Source organism: Calonectris borealis, chromosome 3 (genome assembly GCF_964195595.1).
Source record: "Calonectris borealis chromosome 3, bCalBor7.hap1.2, whole genome shotgun sequence".
Lineage (NCBI taxonomy): Eukaryota > Metazoa > Chordata > Aves > Procellariiformes > Procellariidae > Calonectris > Calonectris borealis.
Genome location: NC_134314.1, coordinates 24783044 through 24800949, shown reverse-complemented (window position 1 = coordinate 24800949; position 17906 = coordinate 24783044). Strand labels below are relative to the sequence as shown.

Here is a 17906-nt window from a genome sequence, read left to right as displayed (position 1 = left end):
TATCCTGACTTTTTGAGTCAGATTAGCCTGATTTTGATTTCTTCCACAGCAATTTTGTGGTGATGTATCTGCAGCGACCTATTGTCCTTATTTTCTCACTAATTAAGCTTTGAATGAAAGTTATCAGCTAAAGAAAGAATGTCTTAAAAAAACCTCATTAATGGTTTAATCATTTATTTTAATAATTTTAAAACATTAATTACAAAGGAATAGCAGTATTGTGATAGAATTTAGACCTATATATCATATAACTAAGAGATTATTTCAATTGCAAAAAGTTAACATTCAATTAGTTTAGCAGCAATCTGTATACGATACCTCCTAAAGGCATAACAAACACAAAATGGCACTTCCAATTATTTTAAGTGTATATAGAGTGACATCTATATAGATAGGATAAATAGGAACATGAGACTGGGTAAAAGTTGCAAAAAGGAATTTTAAGTATATCAGATGTTTTTACTATATGACACATTATTGATACATGTTTATAAAACTACATCAGTTTACCATCTGGATTTTTAATTTTTTGAAGAATGAGGCTCTTTTGCATAGTTTTATGAAAATTTCAGAAAAAATTATTCTATGTCTCACTTTCAATGATATATTGTTTGTGATTAAAAACAGTACTCGATTAAACTGTGGGCAACATTTGAATGTATGTCATCTGATGAAAATGTGATTAAAGATAAATGGATTCAAATAATAAACTGGTACACTTTGTAATACTGGTTTCAGTTAGCAATCAGAGGTCTTAAAACAAAGGAAAACACAAATAAGTATTTTATATCTAGAATTTTTTAAATATATCAAATAAATTTGTTGGATTACCTTCCATGACAATTAAATCATATAGAAAAAATAAAATTGCTTTATATCCAGATGCATTTTTTAACCCTAAAACAGATTAAATGCCTGTTTAAATGTTGTCACTTTATATGTGAGAACATTACTGGGTTTCCTCTAGTTTGATGGTGATTAAAAACAGCTATTTGGTATTGGGAGAGTATGTTTTTTCTGATCTAACATGAAATGAAGACATCTTTGGAGTTGTCAACATCTGCTCTGGTGAGACCCCACCTGGAGTACTGCGTCCAGCTCTGGGGCCCTCAGTACAAGAAAGACATGGACCTGTTGGATCGGGTTCAGAGGAGGGCCACAAAAATGATCAGGGGAATGGAACGCCTCTCCTATGAAGAAAGGCTGAGAGAGTTGGGGTTGTTCAGCCTGGAGAAGAAAAGTCTCTGGGGAGACCTTATTGTGGCCTTTCAGTACTTAAAGGGGGCTTATAAGGAAGACGGGGACAAACATTTAGCAGGGCCTCTTGTGACAGGACAAGGGGGAATGGTTTTAAACTAAAAGATGGTAGATTTAGACTAAATATAAGGAAGAAATTTTTTACAATGAGGGTGGTGAGACAGTGGAACAGGTTGCCCAGAGAGGTGGTAGATGCCCCATCCCTGGGAACGTTCAAGGTCAGGTTGGATGGGGCTCTGAGCAACCTGATCTAGTTGAAGATGTCCCTGCCCATGGCAGGGGGGTTGGACTAGATGACCTTTAAAGGTCCCTTCCAACCCCAACTATTCTATGATTCTATGATTCTATGACTTCAGAATAATATGTAATATTCCTGAGTAGTGATATAGATGCAGCACCAAAGGGCATAGCAGCCTTGTATCTTTTTTATTTCTTATTCCTTTTTACTCCCCAGATAAACATGTTTCCTAAAAGAATTTTGAAGACATGTGTTCTACATTAGGAGTGGTTTAGATTTTTATAGTTACAAATTAGCATTTTCTATGTTTTTTTAGATGAAGTGAGAGTAAAGAAATATTTGTTCTGTTTGAATTAACATGTAGGAAGAGAAAATAATGTTTAGTTTATAATGACATGATGATAAAGTCGTTCTTTCTCTACTTCGTCCCCCCATCCAGATAGTTTTAATTCAGTAGTTTTATCTTCATTTCCTAACTCAAAGAAGTCATTCCTCTATTTTCTGTTACTGACATGTCTGCAATTCAGAATGTACATTTGTCTTGGTTCCTTTGCATGTGAATCCTATCTTCCAAGCCTACCCGTAGTCATCTACATTGCACAGCTCCACACAGCTGAGGCCTGAATGCATGCATCTCCATTGTGTGTGCAGTTGTGTACATTTATAGCTATGATTTCTGACTAAAGAGCAGGTTTCTTAGTGTTTTGGCAGAGCATGCAGAGTTTTCTCAATCTTACAGGTAGCACACTACTTGCTTTGTAGAAAATTCATTTCTGTACATTAAAGATCAGTCTAGCACTGCTGAAAGAATTATTATGACATATAAATGTTTTTGCAATAAGGAAGACATGGTTATAAGATCTCTGATCATTGGAATTTGGCTGCGGGTCTGAGAAGGAAATCAATGGAAGAATTAAATCACTTTTCTAGCTATGGCCAGTATTCTTAGGAGTTCAGATCAAAACCTTCCTACAGAAGATTGCACATACTTCAGAAGGCTGAGGGAAATGAGAGATCTGGTAGTGGCTCACAGAAGAAAGTTGACACTGCTTCAGAGGAAAATATTGGGTTGTCTGTGCAGTTGTCCCATGGAAATCTGACAACAAATGTCACCCATAAATGATTAATAAAAAAAAGTTTATAAATATTTGTGTGTAAGATGTGAAAAATAGGTCTGTGATTCCAGAATATTGAAGATATCCGGTATTTGTGTTTGTTCCCTTTAAATAATAAAATCATCATGACAGTGTCTCTGCTATTATTTCTTTAGGTGTTCTTTCTTTTCTACTGTTGCCAAAATATATTGGTAAGGGTTTGTTGCCAAGTTATGAAATAGGTTGTCTGAATCCTCACCAGACGGTTACACTCAAAATATTGGTCTGGGCAAAAGGAACATGCCACAGATGCAAAGCCAAAGCTTTAATGTTAGTCCACAGAAAATCTTAACAGTCTAATCAAAGAATTATTATTAGTCCAGTTACAGTGATACTAATATTTAAAATTAAGTAATGCTAGAATGATATACAGACAAATATCTAATATCTACCCCCTTCTCTGATGTACACTCATTCTTCCAGTGCCTATGCGGTCTTAAGGTCAATAGTCTCAGTCTGGGAGAAGGGCTACAAGAAGCTCATTCTATACAGAAAACTTATTTGTTATCACTATCTTTTGTTCATAATTATATATATATATATATATATAAAAAATATTGTGTTGTGTCACACAGTTGTACAAAGCTAAAATGAAGTAGTAAGTAGTTACCTGATCATTAGATAATTGCCATTACATGTTAAAACAATTCTCTGGACTGCCAGAACAAGTCCAGAAAAAACCTGACAGAGACTGTGGCCTGTTTTGTTAGCTTAACACAAAGTCTGTGGGCTATTATTAGCAGTGCACCATGATATTTACTGGGCTATATGGCTAAGGTTTTACTTGTTAAGGGTTTTTTATCCTTTCCATCTCTTTTCTGTATTCCATGGTTTCATTGGATTCATAGTAGTTATAGAGAAATGTTGAGTACCCTTTCAAGCTTCTCATATGGACTAAGGGAAATATCAAAGTGAAGGTGTCTCTCAAAAACATGAAGCAGCATATTTTGTTTGTCTATTGGCGTTAAAAATTGCCCCACTTCTGTGTTCTGTATAATCATAGTTTTATATTTTTAGCCACCTGATATACTGTTACCAAGTTTTTGTATATTAGTATTTCCTAGCGAGTCCAAAGATATACTATGAATTTCCGATTTAATTAATTGGAAAAAATCCTGGGATCTGAGGGAAGATAAGAACAGTTAGACTAGGTGTCTCTTGATAGTGCTGGGTTTTATAAACATTCGAACCTAGGAAGACAGTGGGAAATGTCAAATTGCTAGAAGTCCTAAACTGATAGAATTTCTCCAGGTTAGTTGTAGAGTTCCCTCCCTTTATGCTAAAGAAAAGCTGTGAGTTTATTGTTTGGTTTGGTATGGCTTGGTTTGGTTTGGTTTGGTTTGGTTTGGTTTGGTTTGGTTTTTTGCCTGGTGAGTAATATCAGCGCCATCAGTAGACAGAGAAAACAATAATTAAAAAAAGCTGGTAAATAATAGTGGTGTGGCTGGAAGCTTGCCCTGTTAAGGAATCTCATTGAAGATCTGTGTTAGTCTTGTGAAAAACAAATCTCAGGGCTTATCTGATCATATGAGAGAAAATGAGTGTGCCTGCAATGTTTAGTTAAACTGCAGGTACTTGCCAACAGCAGAATGAATTCAAACACCCCTGCCCTGGCCCAGCAAAACAGTATTTTGCAAATTTTTTATACTGAATTATAAAATTTGAAACTTTCTAAGATTTCATGGGCAATTTTTGCTATAATTGTAAGGCTGGTGGTTGCCACCTAGAGCACTATGGCTAGAGCTTTAGGACTTTTCTTCCAGATTCTTCCCCTAAACCATGTGAGATCTGTGGTGTATGGCTGTCTAGCACCCATTAGGTCATTCAGTTGTCTATCTTAAGCTAGTAAACCAAGTCTCTGGTCTACACAGTTCTATTCCCATTCAGAATACAGATTTGTTGGCTTTATGCTCTGTGATGAAAAAATAGCATGGATAAACTTTTTGTATCATGTATCAACTTCTTGAAGATGAGCATCCCCAAGTTCATAACTGACATTGCTGTCCTTGAGGTAGATGAATTTATATGAGCTTTCACATACAAGCTTCTCTGCACCATGTAACACTCCCTATACTCATGAGCCTTTTCAAGGTATTTTTATCCCCATATAGATTTCCACTGCTTCATTCTAGACAATGGTACTTGAAGTCAGCCATCCCTACTTCTCTAAGGGAAACAGGTACTCCAAGCAGGGTTACATATATATATATATATACTGTGAACAGTTGTGGAAATTTGTACATAAAAAGGGTTAAATAGTTATCAACCAGATTCTAGTACAGGCATGTTGAATGGAAAGGAGATGAGCAGAACGCACAGATTCAAAACTGTAGTCTGGCACTGGAAGACTGTCTGAACAGAGCAAAGATATGCATGCTTTTGGAAACTATCCCCATTCTAAATCATATTCTCCACTGTATAGCAGGTGAGCTTACTCTGTATATGGGAGAAAATTAATTTCTGCTCACAAGATCATAGTAGAAGCTTGTCATGTAGTCATGCTCTAACACTTCACTCCTGTGCAATCAGGTTTTCCTAATGATATACCACAGCTGTCTTTGCATAACATATGTAGCTGTCAATAAATGACTAACTAGGTTTGGGCACGTTTGGGTGGATCTTTAAAAATGTTTACTGTCCTTCCATGCACAATGTTGTATCTGGAATTAGGTATGAATGGACATGGGAGTACATAGTATGGTATTCATGCATTTGTAAATCAGCATGTGGTCTACTGTTAGCATTTGAAAGTTTAGAAGACTTGGTTATACGCTTTTCCATTTCAAAAATCTGTGTTTCTTCATACCTATCATTCAAAGTGCAATATCATAACTTCATTAATTTAGAGTGATTTGTTTATTCAAACTAAAGCTATTTTTGTCTGTGTGAAATATAGCCTGTTATTTCTGTTTAATTTTCTGCCTCCTGTGATTTTTAAGGATCTTTGGAGAAAGCCCAGTATATCTGTGTGTAAAGCTTATTCTATTAGGGTTTTCTTATCTATGACACTTTTCTTTTTGACATAATTTATTGATCTGTCATGGCTAACAATGATATAAGAGGAATTAGACTATCGTTACTGAGATACAATCAATCTGCATTCTTTTTAGAGTATTAGAGAATAATGGAGGCAAAATAAAAAAATGTATGCAATTATTGACAACATCAATAAATCTGTCAAAAATATAATAAACTCAAAATATATTTAACTATAAAACTTTATCAGAAAAATGCTATGTCTTAGCTAGAACTTAAAGGAGTTTCCACTTGTCACAATATTAGTGTCAGGAAGTGTATTTCAATGTAGTAAGCATACTTGTCAAAGCAGTCTTTTAGCTGTAAACATGGAGTACTGTGGAGAGAACAGACTAGATTTCTGAGACCAGGCAATCTAAGCATGGAATAAATGTAGGGGATTAGGGAACAGTAAAAAATGGGCTCAAGTCACATTTTCGTCATAGAACCATCAGACCTGATAGACATTTCCAGCTGTCCTTGGCCTGTACATGCAACCAACCAGGAATCAGACAGGTAGAATCAACCCTTCATTTTCCTTAGCTCGTTTCCCTTGTTAGGCACTAAAGGACTGTAGATCAGGAGCAGATGCTGATGTGTTCTAAGATGGAAAGATGTGCCAAATGCATCATACTAGCTAGTACTGATATGGATGAAGAAAGTGAAGAGGTTAAAGCCTCCTTAACCTGTCTTACAAATCCAGTGATTGTTAAAAGGATTCCTCCAAAAAGGGCTACTTGTCAACTAGCCAGATGATCCTTCTACCCCAATGGTATAGCAGCTTTAAACCATATGGGACATGTGACATCCTTCTGCATTTCTCAGTCCTTCTTCCATCTTTTTCTTTCTTTTTCCTTTTTCCCTTTTTCTTTTTCCCTTTCCCCTTTTCCCTTTTCCCTTTTCCTTTTCCTTTTCCTTTTCCTTTTCCCTTTTCCTTTTCCTTTTCCCTTTTCCTTTTCCATCACTTGTTGAAAAGTGAAAAAGAAATGAAAAGGGTGTGAAGGAGAGTCATAGGAACCCTGATAATAATAACATAAGCTTTATGGTAAGAGCTAATGAGAAAAGTTCCAGAGCTAGACTGAGTGCCCACAGATGAGATTAAGGTCTCACTCTAATGAGTAAGCCTCATTAGTTTGCACTAATGGCCATATGTCTACTCGGATCCATGCTTGCATCCATAATCAGTCAATTCACCAAAACTGAGACTCAAAAGAGAGCACATTATTACATATTTGCTACCCTTGAATTAAATCAACCACCTTTTCATGGCATTGATTTGTCTACAGATTTCATTCAGCAAGTGTATGCTAATTTGTGTCTCTATCTTCATTTTACTTGTCATAAGAATAATCAGCATACAAACTGCAGTTGAAGTACCATTACACATGGCTAAAAACTGTCAGAAATAAAGTGTAATGGCATTTGGGGTAGTGAAAGAACAATCAACCTTTTTTTTCAGAATTGTGTTCCAGTTCAGTTAGGATTCAGTTGTATGGAAACGCATAAGCTTTGTTTGATTGTTTATTTGTTTCTTAATCTTGAATGCAAGCAAAAGGTGCCCCTTTTTAAATGTGTGTTAACTTAGTTTCAAGAATTCTGTATAAAAGCAATACTCCCAGTAGATTTTGATGGATTTTAAGAAATAAAATCTGAAAGACATCAGGATAAATTATTTCTTAGAAATATCAATCCTTTCTGTCTGAGAAGCAACAAACCAAGGAAAAATACTGTTTTTAAGACCTAGATTGTCTTGTCCTGTGGAGCTTTTAGAATTTGGGGGCATTTTGATATTCTATTTGTAATATGAAAAAGTATGTTTCTGCTACTAATTTTGCATTTGTTTTCTTTTCAGCTCCTTGTGGTTATAATGTAACTGCTCAGAATGGTACAGTTTATTCCCCAGGATTTCCAGATGAATACCCAAATTCCAAGGACTGTACTTGGTTAATTATAGTACCACCAGGTCATGGGATTTATATCAACTTTACCTTACTCCAAACTGAACCTGTGAATGACTACATTGCAGTTTGGTATGCAATTTTTCAAAACAAAAGTGATTTTTTTCTGATTGATTTATCAGATCTCACTGTCCCAAGCTACAGCTTTTGCTTAGTATTGCTCTTTAGGTTGTCATATGTTTTATGCTCTGAAGAAGAGCATAAAACAAGTTCTACGATTATATGAAAAAAATAATATTATATATCACTGTCTAAACTCTTTACGAGTATTGTTCCAAAAGTACTTTGAAACTCAAACTCAGTTATCAATCATATCTTCTTTGAGCTCTCTGTTTTCTAAGTGAGGCCATGTGAGGTCAAAGTGATGTAATAATCTACATTATGTTGAATTATGTGTTCCATGAACATATGAGGCAATATATGTTAGTTGTGGCAAAACTTTTTGACATCTTTAGTCATTAACTAACTTAGGCATTAATCAAGATTTTCTTAAATCGTCTTAATATCTTAATATGGCTGATACACATACTCTCTATATTTCTCAAGCCAGGATTTCAGCCCTTGTACCTCTATGTCTTTAAGCTTCATATTGTATGTTCCCCTTCTCTGAGCTTGTATTTCTTATCCCCCAAACCCATCTCAACTTCGTGTCCTCAGCTGAAGGAAGAGGTCTCAGGGCTGTCTAAATTCTTGCATAAGAATTTATTGCACTGAAGGGCAGACAGAGATGATGCTGAAGTTGTTATGTACTTTCTCATCATGCCTAACCCTGGTCCTTACCCCACATAATGTGCAAAGCGACTTATCTCTCATATATGCTACAGATAGTTCGGCAAAAGGACAGTTTGCACAGATTATAGGATGTAACTTGCTCCCGAGTGAGTCAGCGGCTCCCATCTCTCAGCTAGTCCACTATTACTGTACCTATTGGTGTCTGGGGTGAGTTTTTTCCAGACAGCAATACTAAAGTCCATATAATACAGGGAAAATCCAGTCACTTTATAGAGATGAATAACTGTTTATGAACTGCCGTTTGGCTACCTCTGGTATTTGCGCTACCTATAAATCCAAGTCTAAAATGCATCATATGTTGTCCTCTCTGGCATGCTAAATAATAAAAAAAAAGCCTTCACTGGTAAAGATCTAACTGTATCAATGACTTCTCTTTTTGCCAAAAAATTATGCCCTGAAATTGTGTCAGGTTTTTGAACATGTTTGGCAGAAGTATGTGCTGAATTCCTGAATTGTTGTATTCTTTCAATAAAGATTTTAAAACAACTCTTTTATAGCTTATTTTTCTCAATTGCCCGTGAATTAGAAGCATGCTTTCTTTAGAGTTATTTTCTGAGGTATCAGCAATGGATAGCTCCTGAATGTTCTTGGAGGAGGCTGTTTAGTGTAATTTTGTTTAAGTCATTTATGTATATGCCATTCACTTCTGTATGAAAAGTCAAATCTTAATATCAAAACTTCCCCTCCCCCGCCCCGGGAATCAGACTTTTAAAATTAAAACCTAAGTAAATTATGAAGTTCCTATTCAATATTTATTACTTTCACTCTTGTTTTCAAGGCAGGAAGAAGAAAATACATTTTTATGCCGTCACCTATAGTTTATTTTTTCATGTTGTCACTAATACCAGAGTAGAAATTGGAAGCCTGAATAATCCTGAAAAACTGTATGAGAAATATAATTAATTTAAATTACATTTTTAAAAATACAAGTTGTATGTACAATTTATTTACATTACATACATTTTTTCAAAACTTGAACCAGAGTTTGTCCGTACAATGGATTTTTCTTTTTATAAACAGATTATCTTGATAGGTTTGAGATAGACAAAAATTAGTTAATGCTTGGCTTTTTAACAATACAACCGAGGTGAACAAATATCTCTCTGATTTAAAGACAGTGAAAAGTCAAAACCTAACAGGTTTCAGAGAGCTTCTAGATAATCTCTAAACTAAAATACACATCCTAAAAGCTTTTTTATTCAGTTTAGATTAACTCATGTAATATACAAAAAGACCAGAGATAAGTGTTGCAGAGCTCAAAAAATTCTTCAGTGATAAAAGCAGGGTTTTATTTATTTATTTATTTATTTTGCCTGTTCTGGTCTGAATGTTGATACTGAAAATGAATGCAGCCTGATGTTACAGGAGTATATATTCTCTTTGGGTGTCTATGCTATTGTTCAGAAACACAAAACATTTTTTTTCCATTTTTTTTTCTTTTTTTTTTTTTCCCTTAGGAGATACCTTTGAGTCTTTGGAATGAATTTAAACGGCAAGAGTAACTTGCAAGTTCCACATCTCTGTATGTGTTAGTCATGAGTAAGGACTTGTAGGATCTGGGTCAAAAAAATGTTAGAAATATGATAAGATTACAAGATTTTTCTAGATTTCTTTTTTTTTTTTTCCCAGCTCGTGTGTGCATGAGAATTTTTGGCAGGAACAGACAAATAATATTTCAGTCAGCCAATAAATTTCTTGCTTCTGGAAATATAAAAGCTATTGTGAAGTACTCCTGTTCTCAAAAAATATTAGGCTTTGAAGTTAGAAAGAGTATTCTGTGTTGCTAGAAATAAAAAGAAAACAAACTCATTTTGAATCATTAGGAAAAACATTTTTTACAAAAATTTAACCTGCTCTCCAGCAAAGAGACTGTTAATCTAAATGTTAAGTACAATATTTCTTCAACTGATTTTTTATGTTTCCCTTCCTAGGGATGGTCCTGACCATAATTCGCCTCAGTTGGGAGTTTTCAGTGGGAACACAGCTCTGGAAACAGCTTACAGTTCCACCAATCAAGTCCTCCTCAAATTTCACAGTGATTTTTCAACAGGAGGATTCTTTGTCCTCAATTTTCATGGTCAGTTTGCTTTATATCATTAACATCTAATTACCACAATCAATTAGTGAATTTTTAAAATGTTTCTTAACTTTGTGATGTACTGAATCATCTTAAATAAATTTACCGTGATTCAAGGGTTTGTTACTTTTTTAAAAATAACAATACAAATTCGGTTTTAAAATCATGCATTAAGAAAATCTTAAGAACATTCATTTGTGTCTTTGAATAAACTACGTTCTATCTTTAATGTTAAAATATCTAATATTGAGCTTTTACTTTTTGAATTATTTTGGCCCATTTATGAGTTAACTTACTTTTAACCTTCTGTAATAAAATTCTTCACCAGCTGCCTAGTCCTAGGCCTCATGGTCAGAAAGGTTGATGGGATGGTGTGGGAGCTTTAAGCCTGATATCCAGCAAAATACTTTGTTCAAAGTTACAGTCAGGGCTACAGGACATAAGCATTCTAGAATTCTAGTTCTAATTCTGACTAAAATTATTCACCCAAATTATGTATATTAAATGGAAGGTTGTTAGCCTTCTGGACTGTAATTCAAAAAGGTAGGGTGAATTAATTCACAAGGACAGGAGGAAATACCACAGAAAGAGCATACCTGAAGATATCTATTTGCATGGGGAAGTCTTTACGAAACTAGTACTCAGAGTCTGAAATGTTTTTCTTGTCTGTGGTTTTCTTCTAAAAGAAGGGCATGATGCATGGTAACCTAAAGCATTCATCTGAGAAGCAAAAACTAAAGTACCTGGCTTTAGTCATCATGGGGGGAGCATATAGCTCCCACATAACACGATAATGTCTGAGAAGCAGACTGCAGGGATGGTCAGTGAGAGCGTTTTCCAGCCTTAAGTTGAAGGTACATAAGCATGTAGTCAGTATTTCAGGGTTGATGACTTCGGATGCTGAAAAGGCAGAGTACATACTCTATCACAGTACGTAGTGCATTAGTCTAGCAAGGGGAGAAAGGAATGAATCTGCTTCTTTTTCTCTGCACTGTTTCGTTATTTTGCATAATAATATTTTACATAATGTCCCATGGGTGGACAATGTGAACAGTGTCCATGCTTTTAATTGAATTCAAAGAAGTGACATAGGCCACTGCTGAGAAATTCCTGCAAACTGGGCTTCTCGGAGACTAAATTGAAAGGATTCCTATTTTTTGAACCCACATAGTGGGAGATAGATATCTCAGTTCAGTGAACTCAAGGGCCTTACTGGACATGCATATAAGTACAATTTTAAGTTCTTGGAAAATGTTATTGCTGGAAACCTGCTTAGTGTCTGAGCAGGTTGCAAAGCTTTTTTTCTCAGGTGTTCTCCAGAAAAATTGATGCTATTAGGTATATATAATAATAATTACATATATGTGTTTGTATATACATATAGCAGAAACACCATACAAATACATAAGTACACAGGAAAACATATATGTTTTCTTCTCCCTGTCCTTGGAAGCTCTCTGTGGATGAAAAATCTGAAACTCTCTACGGATGAAAAACCCTCCATGTTTTTTTTTTTCTCCTTGTACAATTGCTTTACAGTGATGGGTTATAGAAGCTTATGTGGAAGATAAGCTGATTCCCAATATTTTGTGTTTCTTTAACTTCTCAAAAACAGCAAGTGGTTAGGACTATCAAGTTACCAGGAAAATTTGTATTCTTGACTGTGATTTAATTCCATGAAGAGGAGTTTTTCTATAGTATGTGCACTCTGATCACAATCTTAAATCTCTGTTTGGATTTTTTACCCAGAAATGGCTTTTTCAGCTGTTGTTTTCAGGCTGTTTTCAGGCATTCTACTACATTTTAGAAACATGTCAGTCATTGTACTGGTCACCTTCCTTATGAGATTGCTCACAATTTATTGAAACAGGTTTGAAGAGTAGAGAAGAGATTTTGTTTTAAAGGCATTGTGTTTTGGGTTCTTTTGTGTAACTTATATAATAATAATAATAATAATAATTATTATTATTATTATTTAAGAAGAAGTGCTGCTTCTTCTTAAAGTAAATATACATACCTGTATCCTGAGAAAGATTAACTCCAAGTATGCTTAAATTAAGAATGAATATGACATGCCAGGTATGTGACAGGTAATTACAGATTTTCCAGGAAATCTAAGTATAATCTGTGATTTATAACCATTAGCCTTATCACATGATGCAAAGGCAGCCACATGAAACAGCAGCCTTGTACCTGCAAAAATGTCCTCATAAACATCATAACTGCGTCCAATCTTACAATGGATCTATGACTATCTAGGCAGTATAGTATACTATTTATGCTGATAATTTTTTTTTTTTTTTTGGTAATATGTAATGTCATGACATTTAACTTGGAAAATGTTACTTGGAAAAATTACTAAAGTGCAGCTTTAGTAATTTGGGAAGTATGAATAGGAAGTGAGTTTTCTGTAAAATAATTCTTAACACACCAGTATTTAATGGTTTTTTCACTTAAATTTGCAGCTTATCAGCTGAAGAAGTGCCAGCCTCCACCCACAGTTCCACATGCAGATTTGTTTACAGAAGATGATGACTTTGAAATAGGTGAAAAAATAGTATCTCCTTTTCTTTCTTATGTTTTCACTTGAATTCTAATTAAACTAAACTATTAATATATTTTATCTTCCAGCTGAGATTTTGGTATATTTCTGTTTGAGGGTTTTTTTGTGTTTCACTTTTTTGTCAATAACTTTTTCAGGAGATTTTGTGAAGTACAAGTGCCATCCTGGTTTCACCCTTGTTGGACAAGATATATTAACCTGCAAACTGAATGCACAGTTGCAGTTTGAAGGATCGTCTCCATTTTGTGAAGGTAAATATATGCTTATATGGTCTGCATATCATTAGTATGCATCCTTTTTTATCTTCCTATACATTAAGAATCAAATTTTTGGACACTGTATTTTCATTATTGTTTAAAGAAAAGTTTCCATTTATTTCTTCAATATCTAAGAAGTGCATACATTTTCAAATTGGTCCCTGAAATTTTTGCACAGACATTCAATTCTTTAGAATGAAAAGACAAGTAGCTTTAAATATTTAATGACACCATTAATGAAACACTGATTTCTAAAATTCATTTAAATTATTTAACATTGTTTCATATCAAACCAAACATTTCTTTTCACTTCTGAAGAGTTTTAAAAATATGTATTTAAATTAAGCTTTCAAAATAAAATAAGAAATTATTCTCTCTGCTTTCACAAATGTTGTAACATGTAACATAGCACATGAAAAATGCGTTCTAAAATAGTATGTGGCAAATTTAAATTAATGGAAGCACTAATAATCTTTCAACTATTAATACTATGTTTATAATTACAGTATTTCAAACAAGGAATTAAAAAATTTAATATGAATAATGTTTAGGTGTGCATTCATACACAATTTGCTCAACTTCATGGAAAACAAGTATATCTTGGAGAATTGTACTCAGTCCTCAAAATTTTGTTTTTCAACAGATGCTGTTGGTTATTTTTTCTTTAGTTTGGTTTAGTTTCTTAAATAGTGGATGGCAAAAAAATTTTGAAATGTTGAAAAAGTGATCGAGAAAGCATCTGTAAAATTTTGTCCTAAATTTTTGTACCTAAAATACTTTTTTGGGAGAAAAAAAAGTTACTGATGAGATACCATCATTGAAGTTTTAAGGAAAACAGAAAGTGATCAGAAGTTCTCATATTCATAACATATTAACTGGGATTAGCTTTGATCTATAACATGTAATTATGGATGGAGCATCTTCTATATCATCAGGTAACAACATCCATATGCACAACAGGTAACATTGGAAGCACAGCAATTATTGCGACACTTTATTAATAGCTGTATATGTACCTTCCTTCCTGTTAACCTGGTTCTCTATTTCCATGATTTAAAAATTAATAAAGGATTTATAGTACAAGCTGCCTTAGTTTCTTTATGCCATAACATATTTGATGCATCTATAAGTAATTTGTCCATATGACTACCCATGCCCAAGTAAAGTTTTTACTTCTTCCCTTTCGTAACTTGTGCATACAAGAATCTGGGATCTGTCATAGATTGAGACACAGGGACTCCATGTCCCTGTTTTGGGTGGAAAAGATTCAGTATTCATTTCAGGACCCTCACAATAAAATAAGCAAAAATAATGGGAAAATTGTGTATTTCTGTGTATTTCTTGATCAGATGACTCAATACTTATTAATGTCTAATTTTTTTTTCCAATCAGTGTATTTTAATAAGGTGATTGTACTGCAAATCTAGCTTTCAATTTTAAGTTAACAGTAACAGCAGTAACTTAACTCTTGACCATGTCAATTAGAGTGTAAATAAAAATGAAAGCTTAAAATAAACCAACAAATTATTCTAAAAACTACAGAGATATTAGAAGCTTCTGATAATGATTAGCCATCTGTTAAGCACAGGGGAGCAGTTTATTTCCAACAATTCTTGCAGATGCTGTGGAAACTAGTTGTTTTCTCTGATGGTAGCAACACTTTTTTCTTTGCAGTCCTTTGAGACATTGTCGATGAATACTAGCAGCTCTGTACTTCCCTCACAGACTTTGCAGATTTTGTGATTTTCTTCCCTTTCTTGTATTTGTTATTTATTATTTTTAAAAACTACCCAATATATTAAAGTTACTAGAATTTTTACTATTTTATAAGTTTTTCCTAATTGATTATTAGGAACATCTTTACTATGCATGTTTTTTTCATGAAAAGGATTAAATAACACAGTTCCAGCCGAGGAGTAGATTACCACCTGTTAATGTCTTTCAGTCTTGTATTCTTTTAATATAAATACAGCAGAACTTTTTTATGGGGAGAACATCAAATGAAATAATCTGATAACAAAAAAAAAAAAGCCATTGGAGTGATTCAGAGACAGAAGACAATGGAACTGGAGGCATTAGAGTAAAGATTCTGGCACAGTTATTTTGGACAGACATAAGAGAAGAGTTTCTTTAGATAATGTGGGATGCAACTTATTTCCTTTCTTCAGACAAGTTGTATCTTTAAATAAATTTAATTTTCCTTTCTGGAAAATAGAATAACTTGTTTTTATTCTTATCCCAGCCTCTCCAATACCTCTGTCTATCTACGTGGAGATAAATGTTGAATTGAATTCCTATTTTATTATAACACTCTAGCTTGTATTTATCAATATTTCTTCTACATCATATGAAATATTGGTAGATCATTTAAAAGTTGTGGTTTTAATTATCATCTTTATGGTGTTTACTCTTAGATGAATATAGGAAAGTACTCATGTTACACTCTGAAAACTTAGGTGTCTGAAGGGGAGAAATACGTATTTCTGGATCAGACCAGAAATCCCATACACCAGACCATAGACCCAATGTTCCATCTCTGGCACCAGCCAGTAATGATTTTCTAGTGAAGAACATAAGATCATTGCAAGCTTGCAGTTAATTAAGGCCTTCACCCAACTGTAGCTAAGCCACTCTTAAGCTAGCAATGTTCTTTGTATTTTGAAATTTGTAGGGCTATCTCTTCAATGGATTTATTCAGTCCTATTTTGAACCCATATAAATGCTTTAAATCCAGAATTTTTGTGCAAGTTGCACAATTTATTTATGTAATATATGAAGATGTTTCTCCCATTTCTCTGCTTTGAACTTGACACCTGCTGTTTTCACTTCATGTCCTCTAGTTCTTATGGGGGAAGAAACAGTAACGAGTTGTTCTCTATTCACTGTATTTATGGCATGATTCTATAATCCAGAAGATATTTCATACCTTTAATCATTCTTGTCATCCTTCTCAATACCTTTTCCAATTCTACTCTATTTCTTTTGAGGTGATGCCGTACAGAACTGCAGTTATACAATACTATCTGATCCTGATAGACTTGAAAAAAATTGCTATTTATTATGTAATTTACATATTGTATTTCAAACTAATTTTTGGACTGCCTTCTTATATTTCTGTATTTTACCTGTAGTTTATAGTTGCTTACATTATCCTTATTTGCATCAGCTTCACATTTTTTAAAGATGCCAGAAAACTTCATTCTCCTGAGATGTGCCACTATGTTGTAGTAGGCAAGAAATATATTTATATGATAGAAGGCCAGGTTCTAGGATACTGTATACAAGCCTGATGACATATCTGACAGGCAAGAAAAATCAGTCTCAGTGACCACTTCTACATCATTCTGAATGAATGTCCTCCAGAGCAGCTGTAATCACACCACACCATACTTTCTTACAGCTCCTTTTCCCTTCCTGTCTGGTCTGTCTGAGGACAGACTTTCTCATAATGCTTGGTACAACGATAACTTGCCAGGTACTCTCTAATGTGCAGAGCCCTAGGCACCCTAAGAACATGCTCTTATTGTGCATGAATTTATGTTTACCAGTAGTTGAACATTTGTGATTTGTGTTTATACGCTTGGAGCCTCTGCTCTCATCCTATCCTTATATCCTTGCTACAAATTTCTTTCCTTTTTGAATTGCTATTAGGGAAACGTAGAGATGTAAATTAAAGCATGATGAGTATTACAACAAGAAATACTCCTGTATTGGGCACAAAAATTGACGTACTAGTAAAACAGCAAATTGGGATTCAGTGTAAGGTAAAGATCTCTAATCTGTCTGCTCAAAATACTTAAATTAGAGCGGTGGTGTGATAATTTTGTCCTAGTGTGGTGATGATATTTATGATTAAAAAGAGAAATCAAAGATGGAGACATCAGAAGCAGTATTAGAGTTAAGTCAAAAAGCTTAGTCAGGCCTTCCCCAAAACAACCAAATCAGATTTCTCCAAAAGCCAGGTTAGGTAATCTGTTTCTCAAAACTAGGATATGATGAGAGCATTATGCTGTCCTGCAGAATTACTTTTCTCGTGACACTGCCCCACCCCACTCAATTACATGCGAGCTGTTGTTTTTCTGTAAGCATTACCTGTATGTATAAATTTATGCAAACTAACAAAAACAGTACTCGGAATTTACATGTGCAACAATGATTAAAAATTAATGTAAAATAGATTACTTATGTCCTCCAATAAGCCTAAAGCAGGGTTTTTAAAAAATATTTATTCCTGTTATCATTCCAAACAATTTTACAATATCTACTCTTCATGGGATATACTTATAAATAGATGATAATTAAACATTTTCTGGGGCTCAAGTGCCTAATTCTGGGTTTTGCAGCTCAGATCTTCTTGATTGGTAAACTTCACATCAATTCCTAAACTTCTAAATGTGTAGGGAGTTGAATCACCCTGTAACTTAGGTGACAGAAGAGAGTCCAGAAGGTATCAAATATAATACTGAAGAATATAATGTTAATGTATTAAATGATTGACAAATAAAAACCCCAGCATTAACAGTGGAATATGTATGCCTCAACTGAAGCAATTTGTGTGACTTTTTATGTAGGAGTATTTACCATGCTAAAGGTGG

At 34.2% G+C, this 17906-nt stretch overlaps 1 protein-coding gene across 1 annotated transcript in view; it reads left to right on the top strand.

Moving 5' to 3' along the window:
* CSMD1 (CUB and Sushi multiple domains 1) overlaps window positions 1–17906 on the top strand; it is a 1311413-nt gene that overhangs the window by 1163177 nt on the left and 130330 nt on the right. The window contains exons 43-46 of the mRNA XM_075145187.1: window positions 7517–7694; window positions 10346–10491; window positions 12957–13037; window positions 13192–13305. Of these exons, the coding sequence (XP_075001288.1) occupies window positions 7517–7694; window positions 10346–10491; window positions 12957–13037; window positions 13192–13305 (519 nt within the window). The remainder of the gene's footprint in view (window positions 1–7516; window positions 7695–10345; window positions 10492–12956; window positions 13038–13191; window positions 13306–17906) is intronic.